Below are 12224 nucleotides of genomic sequence, written 5' to 3'. Positions count from 1 at the left end.
GGTTTGGTTATATCAAAAAGTCTGAATAGACAATTAGTCATAGTCAATAATTTAAAAATATTTATGATGGGAAGATAAGACACTTCGAAAATCCCCAAAATTGTAAAATTTGGCAAGGGGTGGGGGGAGTGCTTTCCAGTCAGCCTTGACTCCTGATTACTAAAGTACATGGAAGACCTCCCTCTATCTCTTTCTGGTCATCTCGGTGCCGTAAGATAGAGTTGCACCAGTCTTTTTGCAGAAAGAATTAAAAACAGAATGCAGAAGCTATTGCAAGATGAATTTCCAGAATAGAAGTCTTAACAATGCCCCTGTCCCTCACGGCCACTGCTGATATGTTTCCAAACTACTTGGTGAATGAGGGGCCCTTCGTGGTCTCTGACCTTGCTTGTTTTCTTGCAGAAGTTTCATTACCCAAATAAAGGTAACATCAACCGCGCTCCTTAGTAGCAGTGATGGTGTTACCTAGTTTGGATAATGAAACATCTGCAAGAAAACAGGCAAGCTCAGCGAGCACCAAGGACCCCTCATTATAATCCTGGGCTTCAAATGTTCCCCTTTGTTGGTCTTTGGTAAGTACTTTTTCCACCTCAGCCCTTTCAACAACTACCTACCATTCAGTCCAACAATCAGAAGAAACCTGTTCACCCGTTCAGCTTCGGTGTAAGAGGTGAATGCCGGTAGCTTCTGCTCTGCTGCATATTGTAAAGGATCTCTAGCATTAGCCAGCTCAGGAGATGTCTGCTGAATCACAGTGAGAGGCTGCTTCTTTTCTGGGTTGCTGATGGTGACTTTGTGTGAAGCCTGGAATGAAAACAGTCCAGATGGATACATTGAGAACATTGAAGTCAAGAGCAACAGCCAACTCAAAGGGGAGGCGGACCGGGGAATCAAACAGAACACTAGTGCTTAGAAAGGCTCCTAGATAGAAAAGTAACTCCTCCCTTTCACCAGTAAGGAATAATGTGGAGTGACATCCAGCCAAAGAAATAATGCTTGATGTCAGGGAGAACAATGGTACAGACCAGCATACAGAAAAAGATGGGTGAGACTGTCTAATTCTGCAGATATTTGTATTTACATTTGCAGACAGGTAGCGTATCTACCAATAGCATTTTTTGCTGAGAAGAGAGCACCAAGAAGGCCAAAGTGTGCCATACGAGATCCTGCCCGTACCAGTACATGCAGCTGTCCAGTGAAACAGTGGACACGAACTATCCATTGGGCAGCTCCTTCACTCTTCAGGATCAAGAGGAGCCCCTGGCGTGGAGATCTTCCAACCGCATGAAGCTCCACAGTCAGATGGGCCAGATTGGGCCTAGAAGAGAGCAGACTGCCAGCTCCACCTTTAGTAACAGGCCATTAAGCTAAAAATTATGGAATCAGGTCTATGCTTTCACAAATTGCTAGGATTCCTTGAATATCACACACGTACACACGCACGCACAGACACACGGTTTCCACAACATCCAAAGTGAATTATATTTGCAAGCCAGTTCCCAATATTTGTGATTTTTATTTCATTTCTAGGTACTTTGAGATAAGCCATTTTGATGCAGTTTATCATAGGCCTGTTTTTTCACATCCTTTTCCATTCCCCCTCCAACTCCAAAGAAAAATGTGTCAGCTCTCCATAATAGTCCAGCCTCTTCTAAATATAAATGGCTTTGCTGTGTTATTTCCATCCACCCATCAATGTTAGACCCTCTGGGCAAAGTGCGAGTGCATACCTGGGGGCAACACCTTTGGAAAGGATAATGTGAACTTCAAGATCTTGAGGAGGGTCAGGATTCTGGCAAATTCTTAGGGGCTGCAGTTGGCGCTCAGAGGCAAAGTGCTTGGGCGTTAGGAAATTCCTACGCAATTTGCAAGTTGCCTGGGCAGTCCCACCTATTGAGGGATGAAGCAAGAAGAGAATTAAGAATGCATATAACCACTGAGATAGGGTCTTACTAAGGAACAAACCTTTGGCTGTTTCCACTGATTTAACATCAAAGACCCTTTCAGTCCACTCTTTTAGTTGCCAATGGGTTTTCACATGACATTGTTGAATTCACGAGGTCCCTGTCTTTATTTCACTGACATTCAATCTAGATAGGATCCACCTAAACACAAACCAAATTCTAACCTGTATATTTTTAGCATAATTATTCATTTAATAATAATTTAATTTAATAATAGATTATTCTTTTAACACAATTATGGATTCACATTTGCATTTGATTCAGGTTAGAAGCCTGGTTTTCTTCCTTCCCGGAGCCCTTCTTTTTAGCTCTAAACTCAAAGGCTCCTTTCTACCTCCCCCTCTGTACACACACAACATACTCACACCCGTTTCACTGCTACTCTATTACACTGCTAAATCCCAGAACTTCTACCGCCTGCATTAAGGCCCTCCAGAATTCATCCCATCCACCCATAGAAAGAGCAGGTAATTCTGAAGCCAGCTCGGCTTCCGTGTGGCCCATACCAGACCCCAGGCGTGTGTAGATTGTATTGACTCCACGATACTCAGCCAATGAAGTGACCCCTCCATGTTTCCTACGTGCCCACTTAAGCAGGCCTTTCGCAGTATCTGGAAAGTTGGTCTCTGCAGATGCCACCAACTGAGAGGCTAAGAGGCTGGAGCCCAGAGAGACCTGGAGACAAGGGAAAGATAAGGTGAAAGATTCTTGGTCTTAAATTACTTTGATTCCATCAAGCATATCTCAGATTTACTTTAATCTGGGAGAGAGTGACAAGAACTACACCTCAGCCATAGACGTACAGGCCCACTCAAACCTAGAGTATCTGAACAGGCAAAGGAGGGTACAGACAATTAGAAAGGACAAAAGGGGGACACACTTCAATTTTTTTGACATTTGTGACAAACGTTACAGGGAAAAATCACAAAAGAAAAAGAAAAAAATGTGCCCAGGTCTACAAGTATATGAAATTATTTTTTCCAGCATCAGAAAGAATTCTGATTTTTCAGCTGCAGGAATGTGCTAAAGCTGGTTGGGAGGGTCAAGAAGTATCTTGTAGATCAGGCATATCCACCCTGTAGCCAACAGGCCCCTTGTGGCCCTGAACAGCTAGTGATGTGACACCCCCCCCCCACAAGATCATAATAACAAATATAAAAAAATAAATAAAGTTAGTTATGTATATACGCATTGACTATTTTATATGCAGCCCAAGACAATTCCTCTTCACTTAATCTGGCTCAGGCAAACCAAAAGGTTGGACATGCTGCTTGTAGAAATTCAAAAAGCTGGACTATATTTGAACTTAAAGCTATGTCTGCCTGCCAGATGGAAGATAGCAGGACAGGTCCTCCTTTTGCTACATGTCTGAAAGTCCTATTGAAACCTCACTAACTCAATTCTCCCATATACTGTATATGGTGAAACAATAAACAAAGATGTATTTTCTGTGAAGAATGATTTCCAGAGCTTGGGGTATGAACTTAGTAGTGTAGGTTGTAGGCTTATCTTTTCAAAGGTTTAATCAGTATATAAGGAACAAAAAGGGAAGGCCCAGCGTGTAGCAGAGTTTAATGTGTGGCTAAAGGAGTGGTGTAAAAGGGAAGGCTTTGGTTTTATTAGTCATGATGTCTGCAACTGGTCCAATGAAAAACTGTACAAAAGAGATGGTTTGCACCCATCCAAGAAAGGGACTGAGTTACTTGGCATTAAATTCACAGATTTTCTGGATAAACATTTAAACTGAACAGCGGGGACAGAGAATTAATTGATACAGAACATTTCTGTCCCCAGCAATCTAAAACTCATAGGGTTATCAGTGCATGTAACATAGATGTTTGTGCGAGTAAGATTATCACTCCCGCTGTCAAGCAAAACCAAGCATTTAATAGTGAGTGCCATACCACGTGCATGAATCATACAAGTGGCAAGAAAATATGGGCAGTCAGGCATAACACAGGTTATGTAGACAGTAAACACAGGGTCAGTTAAAATGGACTCAAATGTCTATATACCAATGCACAGAGTATGAGGAATAAACAGGGCGAATTAGAAATTCAAGTAAATGAGGGCAGATACGATATTGTTGCCATTACAGAAACTTGGTGGGACGAAACCCACAAATGGAACATATAGCTAGAAGGATTTAAATTATTTAAAAAAAATAGACCAAATAAAAGAGGAGGTGGAATTGCACTATATATAAGAAATAACTACATATCTACAGAAATAGAGCACAACAATGATGAGAACTATCTTGAATGCATTTGGGTCAATATTAAAGGTTGGGGGGGAAATGACATTGCCATAGGTCTATACTACAGGCCACCCAACCAAGCAGAGGAAGTAAATGAACTTTTTGCTAGTCAGCTAACTAAGCACACTACAATAGTAATGGGGGATTTTAACTACCCCGACATCAACTGGGAAACAAACTCTGCACCAAGTGGAAGATCCAACAGGTTCCTAAAGAACCTAGCAGACAACTCTGTTTTCCAAAAAGTAAAGAAGGGAACAAGGGGATCGGCCATATTAGACTTAATTCTCACTAGCAGAGAGGAAATGATAGAAGGTGTTGAAGCCACATGAACCCTGGAGGCAAGTGGCCATGCAATATTGGAATTCAACATTATGCAAACACAAGTAGTAGAACAAAGTCAAACTAGAGTCTTGGATTTTAAGAGAGCTAATTTCAATAAACTTAGAGAGAGCTTGGGAAGAATTCCATGGATGAGAATCCTCAAGGGGAAAACAACTCAAGAAGCTTGGGAAATTTTTGAAAAATGAGATTACAAAAGCCCAGTCTAGCACAATACCAATGAAGAAGAAAAATAACAGCTCCCAAAAGAAACCAGCATGGCTGCATAAAGAACTCTGACAAATTGAAAAACAAAAAAGTTTAAGTATAAAAAGTGGAAAGGGGGGGACATAACTAAGGCAGAATATCACCAAATAGCCCGAGCCTGTAAAAATGAAGTAAGGAAAGCTAAGGCTCACAATGAAGAAAGGCTTGCCACAAAAGTAAAAATAACAAAAAAAGCTTCTTCCAATATGTTAAAAACAAGAAAAAGGTTAAGGAAACAATTGGTCCATTGCTGGGAGAAAGTAGCAAGAAGGTGGCAAGCAACAGGGAGAAAGCATAACTATTTAACTCATTTTTTGCATCTGTCTTTACACAAAGGGATAAAATAGTCCAACCTATCAAAAACAGCACCAAAAAAGTCAGATTAGAACACAAATTGAAATAGGGAAGAAAATGGTAAGTGAGCATCTGTCTACCCTAGACGAGTTCAAATCACCAGGACCGGATGGATTACACCCCAGGATTCTGAAGGAACTGGCAGACGAGCTCTCAGAACTACTGAACTATATCTTTCAGAGATCCTGGAGCACCGGGAAACTACCAGAGGACTGGAAAAGAGGTGATGTGGTTCCCATCTTCAAAAAAGGGGAAAAAACAGATCCAGGAAACTACAGACCTATCAGCCTGACCTCAATACCAGGAAAGATTCTGGAAAAGATAATCAAGCAACGAATTAGCGAACAGCTAGAAGCAAACAAAGTAATAGCCAAAAGCCAACATGGGTTTGTCAAAAATAGATCATGCCAGACTAATCTTATTGCATTCTTTGACAAAGTGACAAAATTAGTGGACCAGAGGAATGCCGTCGATATAGTTTACTTGGACTTCAGTAAGGCATTTGATAAGGTAGACCATAACCTACTACTAGATAAAGTAGAAGAATGTGGGTTAGACAGCATCATCACCAGATGGATTCGTAGCTGGCTGACCAACCGCACTCAATGTGTAGTCCTCAATGGAACTGCAACTACATGGAGGGAAGCATGCAGTGGAGTACCCCAAGGCTCTATTTTAGGCCCAGTACTCTTCAACATCTTCATCAATGATTTGGATGAGGGAATAAATTGGGAACTCATCAAATTTGCAGATGACATCAAGTTGGCAGGAATAGCCAACACTCCAGAAGATAGGCTTAAGACACAGAAGGATCTTGACAAACTTGAACTTTGGGCACTATCTAGTAAAATGAAATTCAATGGTGAAAAGAGTAAGGTTCTACATTTAGGCAACAAAAACAAAATGCACAGGTACAGTATAGGTGGTACCTTGCTCAACAGTAGTAACTGTGAGAGGGATCTTGGAGTCCTAATGAACAACCATTTAAATATGAGCCAGCAGTGTGCAGCAGCTGCCAAAAAAGCCAACACAGTTCTAGGCTGCATAAACAGAGGGATAGAATCAAGATCACGTGAAGTGTTAATACCACTTTATAATGCCTTGGTAAGGCCACACTTGGAATACTGCATTCAGTTTTGGTCACCACAATGTAAAAAAGATGTGGAGATTCTAGAAAGAGTGCAGAGAAGAGCAACAAAGATGATTAGGGGACTGGAGACTAAAACATATGAAGAACAATTGCAGGAACTGGGTATGTCTAGTTTAATAGAAAGAAGGACTAGGAGAGACATGATAGCAGTGTTCCAATATCTCAGTGGTTGCCACAAAGAAGAGGGAGTCAAACTATTTTCCAAGGCACCTGAAGGTAGAACAAGAAGCAATGGGTGGAAACTAATCAAGAAGAGAAGTAACTTAGAACTGAGGAGAAATTTCCTGACAGCTAGAATAATTAATCAGTGGAACAGCTTGCCTCCAGAAGTTGTGAATGCCCCAACACTGGAAGTCTTTAAGAAGATGTTGGATAGCCATTTGTCTGAAACGGAATAGGGTTTCCTGCCTAGGCAGTGGGTTGGACTAGAAGACCTCCAAGGTCCCTTCCAACTCTGCTATTGTATTGTATTGCAATAATAAGTTATTATACTAGATGATCCTGACCTCAAACAAATATAGATGATCGTGGATTTGACATGATTTAAAGCACTATTAAAAATTGATTTTCTACCAATCTATGCTTAATGCTAAGATTTTGTTCATCATCTTTATTTGCTCAGAGAAACGCCACCTCCCCTTCAGAGGTTCCAAATGTAATATCCTCCACCTTTGTCCTGTAGAATGTTTGGTCCAAATTCTGTTCTCACCTGGAAGGTCCAATTTTTCCCAGGAGAAGATGACAACATCCATTGCACTGGCTGCTGGGAATGCAATACAAAGATGGGGGCCCCGTTCAGAAGATTTGGAGCCAACATAAGAGTTACCTGGAACAGGGTCAAACAGATAAAATCTCTTCGGCACAGATTGTCATTTTAGATTATGTTCTGTGTATATCTTTATAAAATGGTACTTAAAATACCTTCATCTCTTAAACTTAAATTTATCTTCAATTTTGGCAGAAATGAAGGAAGATCTACAAGAGATGGCCTAGAATTCTTGAGGATATCTGAAGTATGACAAATGTGATTAAAATTACATGGATAGCTTGCCTTATGGAGCAGTATCTGGCCAGAAGCCCTTGCCCTGATAGATGTTTGTAAGCCTCTAAAGACCTGGCTTTTCCTCCAGATATTTGGCCCTGGCAGTTAGGCGAGTTTTGTAGTGATGTTCTTTTCTTTCCTCAGTTACTGTTTAACCAGGACATAATTAGTTGATACTGTTATGATTGTTTTAATCTTGGTATGCCGTCCAGAATCACAGCTGCGAAATGGGAGGGGCATATAAATTATTTAACCAAACAAGCAAACAAATTTCAAAGCTGATCTATATTTGATGAGATCTTCCTTTTTTGTATTTCTTCATATCATTTTAAGCAAATAATGCATAAGCTACCAAATCATTTTAACTATTAGGATTGCCCTTCAAAAGTTTTACTGCATAAATTACCACATGATGAGAGGAGAAGAATTCATTTTCCAGACTTGCAGGACTGTAATTGGGCATTTATTGGGCTTTTGATTTTAAGTTGGAATTCAGTGAGCAATAGCAATAGCACTTAGACTTATATACTGCTTTACAGCCCTCTCTCAGCAGTTTACAGAGTCAGCATATTGCCCCCAACAATCTGGGTCCTCATTTTACCAACCTCGGAAGGATGGAAGGATGAGTTAACCTTGAGCCGGTGAGATTTGAACCGCTTCTCCTCTGGGGAGAGGAGGAGAGGATGTTCCGAGGGCAGGGGCAACAGCAGAGAAGGCCCTCTTCCTGGACCCTACCACTGAAATTCTTTAACTGAGGGATGCACAGCATAACTTCCCTGCATGCCAAGATGGGTCAGGCTGATGTGATGGGGATAAGACAATTCCTCAGGTCACCTGCCCCCTAACATGTAGGGCTTATCCAAGGGTGAAATTTAGCAGGTTCTGACAGGTTCTGGAGAACAGGTAGCGGAAATTTTGAGTAGTTCAGAGAACCACCAAATATCACCTCTGGCTGGCCCCAGAGTGGGGTGGAAATGGGGATTTTGCAGTATCCTTCCCCCAGGAGTAGGGAGGGAATGGGGACTTTGCAGTATCCTTCCCCTGCCACGCCCACCAAGCCCATAGAACCATAGTACAAAAAATTGAATTTCACCACTGGGCTTATCTGAGTTCTTATCAGATTCCATGACAGAAGATTTTGTGGGAATCACACTGCTCTCAATCCAAGCCAGTTTCAAGGAGGGGGCTGTGTCAGAAGCAGCCAGACCACGCAGAGCATTATCCAGTGTTGCCCCCTCAACCCAATTGCTCTGTACCTGAGCGTTGGCAGGCCCTCCCTTGCGCAGGCTGATGACGTGCACTTCTTGACCCGTGGAGGAGAGTCCCCTGCTGGTGCATCCTTTGCCTCTTCGCAAGACCTCCCGAAAGCCCAGGATAGGATAGGAGGTGGAGGCAGACTCAGGCAGACAAGTGAGATGGTGCCAGGCAACTGCAGAGCAAAACAGAGATTGTGCCTCTGGTGCCAAAGCTGCCTTCACTCTGTTTCTCCTCATTCCAAAATACAGAATCTATGCCAAAACGGTCAGGAGTTTGAAGTTGGAATTTGTTTACTTCTTTATGACATCTATTCCATGCTCCCATGTGAAGAATATGAAACATCTGACCATGAATGAGGACATAGGGCAAGAAAAGCAAGGAGTGGAGCAAATGCTGGGGGGGGAGAAAGGGTCATCGTGGGCAGGGCTCTCACGGGGTCTCTCTCAATTGTTCAAGTGCTGCTGCTGCTCTCTGAGGATTCGGCTACTGGGTCATGCAAAAGCACCTGGATTATCTCCCCCACCCTCTTCAGGGGATGCTGTTACTTATATCCAGCTCCAAACATTCAGTTAAATTGTTTGGCTCTGCAACCAAACAAGACAGACAGACTTCAATGGATAATTAGAACTGCAGAAAAAACAATTGCTACCAATCTGCCTTCCATTGAGGACCTGTACACTACACAAGTCAAAAAGAGGGCTGAAAAAGAGACCGTTCAAATCCTGGACATGAATTGTTTCAACTTCTACCCTCAAAATGACCCTATAGGCACTGCACACCAGAAGAACTAGACACAAGGGGAGTTCCCCCCCCCGAATGCCATCACTCTGCTAAACAACTTATCCCCACAATACTGTCAAATTATCTACTAAGACAGCATTGCTATTATTCTTTTCTTTCTTCTTAGTACTTATCTATTTCCACTTATGACTAACCATGTTACTTGTATCTTTAAAATTTATGTTGTTTTGTTTCCTAGTATAATCTGATTGCTTATTAGTAACCTATGACTATCACTAAGTGTTGTATCTTATCTTGTATTCATCTTCTTGATGAATGTATTATATTTTATTTTTCTTTTATGTAGACTGAAAGAATATGCACCAAAGACAAATTCCTTGTGTGTCCAACACACTTGGCCAATAAAGAATTCTATTCTATACTATTCTATACCCAGATCAGATATATGCTGAAGGGCTTCAAGCAAACTGATATCCGGTTTTTCCTAGATTCTCTTTCCTAATGGATCCTTTGCGAACCCCGAGAGGTGGAAGAAACGGAGGCTGAGGGGCTTTTTATCTAAATGTTTTTTATTGTTATTAAGGGGTTCCAGGGTGGGGGGGTGGGATAACCAGGCCGGGAGAGGAGCCAGTGCCAGTGCCAGATGAACAGGTGAGTCCGGGAAGGAAGGGAGCGGAGTGGGGCGGGAGAAGGCACAAGTTATTCCAACAGAGGGTTGTTTTATTACAACGGTCGCGGGGAGGGGGGGATGCGAGGACAAGAGAAGATCACAAGGTCGGTTGGGAGACCGTGGCTACTGGCTACGCCCGGTCGTTTGTACCAACCCCCGCAACCTAGGTGGCCAGGAACTACAGAGCCGGGGCCTGCGGCTGATGCTTTGCAATGCAAGGTCCGTAACCAACAAGGCCCCCCTCATTAATGAGTTGATCTCTGAGGGGGAGCTGGACCTTGCAGGGATAACGGAGACCTGGTTGGGCCACGAGGGTGGTTTACCCCTCGTGGAAATGTGCCCACCAGGTTTCCGTGCATTCCATCAGCCTCGGGCCCTGGGTAAGGGTGGTGGGGTGGCGGTAGTTATGCGGGAAGGTCTAGAGCCGAGGGAGTTCACTGTTCCTCAGATATCCGGGTGTGAGTCCCTTGGGGTGAAATGGAGCCCAGGGAGGCAGTTGGGTTTGCTGATTGTATACTTGGCTCCTCGCTATACATCAGCGGCCCTGCCCGAGCTCCTCGAGCTGATCTCGGAGACGGCGGTTGAGATCCCCAAGCTTGTGGTTATGGGGGATTTCAACCTGCCGTCGACGGGAGCAGCTTCTGAGGTGGCTCGGGAGTTCATGGCTTCCATGACAGCCATGGGCCTGACCCAATTAATTCAGGGCCCCACACACGAAGGCGGCCACACACTGGACCTTGTTTTTGTATCTGAGCAGTGGACGAGTGATCTGGGTATAGGGGACTTAGTTGTTACACCCCTGTCATGGTCAGATCACTCATATCTCCGGCTGGACTTCCCTGGCGCTACCCCCCACCGCGAGGAGGCGGGACCAGACAGTCCAAGCTGGTACCGCCCCAAGCACCTGATGGAGCCGGATAGGCTCCAGATGGAGCTTGGGCCATTACCTGTAGCCCTGACCCGCGCTCGGTCGGAGGACCTAGCGGCCGCCTGGAATAGGGCAGCGGCTGGGGCCTTGGACCGGGTTGCGCCTTTGCGACCTCTCCTGCGGCAGCGACCCACCTGGGCTCCTTGGTATACCGAGGAGCTGAGGGTGATGAAGCACCATAGGAGACGTCTAGAGAGCAGGTGGAGGTCCTCACGCTCCGAATCTGATCGAACACAGGTAAGAGCCTATTTACGGACCTACCTTGTGGCATTAAGGGCAGCGAAACGTAGATATTGTGCCGCTCTTATTGCGTCCACGGATAACCGCCCTGCTGCCCTGTTTAGGGTGACCCGCTCCCTCTTGTCACAGAGGACGCAGGGGGCACCCTTGCAGGGCAGAGCAGAGGAGTTTGGGGAATATCTGCAGGACAAAGTCGCTCAGATCCGGAGCGGATGGGCCCCCCTCAGTGGACCGGACGGGCCGCCAACAGCGAGTCTTGTGAGACCATCCTGGGAGGAGTTTGATTCTGTTGCCCCTGAGGATTTGGACAGGTTGCGTGGACGGCTGCGACCCACCACATGTTTAATGGACCCGTGTCCCTCCTGGTTGGTACTGGCATCTTGGGAGGTGACCCGAGGCTGGCTTCTGGGCCTGGTGAATGCCTCATTGGGTGAGGGATCCTTACCAACCGCCTTGAAGGAGGCGGTGGTGAGGCCCTTACTTAAGAGGCCTTCACTTGCTCCTCTATCCTGGTCCTATTAGACCTCTCGGCGGCTTTTGATACCATCGACCATGGTATCCTCTTGCGCCGGTTGGAGGGGATAGGAGTCGGAGGTACCGTTCTGCGGTGGTTCGGCTCCTACCTCTCCGACCGGAAGCAATGTTGTTGACAGGGGGACAGAGGTCGACCCCGAGGCCACTCACTTGTGGAGTGCCACAGGGGTCAGTCCTCTCGCCTCTCCTGTTCAACACATGTGAAGCCGCTGGGTGAGATCATCCGTGGTTTTGGGGTTGAGCATCACCTCTACGCTGATGACACTCAGCTGTATATTTCAACCCCAAACCACCCCAACGAGGCTGTCGAAGTGATGTCCCGGTGTTTGGAAGCCGTCGGGGGTCTGGATGGGGGACAACAGACTTAAACTCAACCCCTCCAAGACTGAGTGGCTGTGGCTACCGGCACCTCGGTTCAGCCAGCTGATTCCATCGCTGGCCATAGGGGGCGAACAATTGCCCCCTGTGGAACGGGCGCGCAATTTGGGCGTCCTCCTTG

At 44.9% G+C, this 12224-nt stretch overlaps 1 protein-coding gene across 1 annotated transcript in view; it reads right to left on the bottom strand.

The window, feature by feature from the left end:
- LOC309399288 (transforming growth factor beta receptor type 3-like) overlaps positions 1–12224 on the bottom strand; it is a 43204-nt gene that overhangs the window by 16868 nt on the left and 14112 nt on the right. The window contains exons 3-8 of the mRNA XM_081966983.1: positions 8612–8784; positions 7023–7139; positions 2471–2639; positions 1731–1890; positions 1177–1318; positions 615–804 (exon numbers count right to left, since the gene is read on the bottom strand). Coding sequence (XP_081823109.1) covers positions 615–804; positions 1177–1318; positions 1731–1890; positions 2471–2639; positions 7023–7139; positions 8612–8784 — 951 coding nt within the window. The remainder of the gene's footprint in view (positions 1–614; positions 805–1176; positions 1319–1730; positions 1891–2470; positions 2640–7022; positions 7140–8611; positions 8785–12224) is intronic.

Source organism: Natrix helvetica (genome assembly GCF_964273705.1).
Source record: "Natrix helvetica genome assembly, chromosome: 1".
NCBI lineage: Eukaryota > Metazoa > Chordata > Lepidosauria > Squamata > Natricidae > Natrix > Natrix helvetica.
This window is presented reverse-complemented; position numbering and strand designations above follow the sequence as displayed.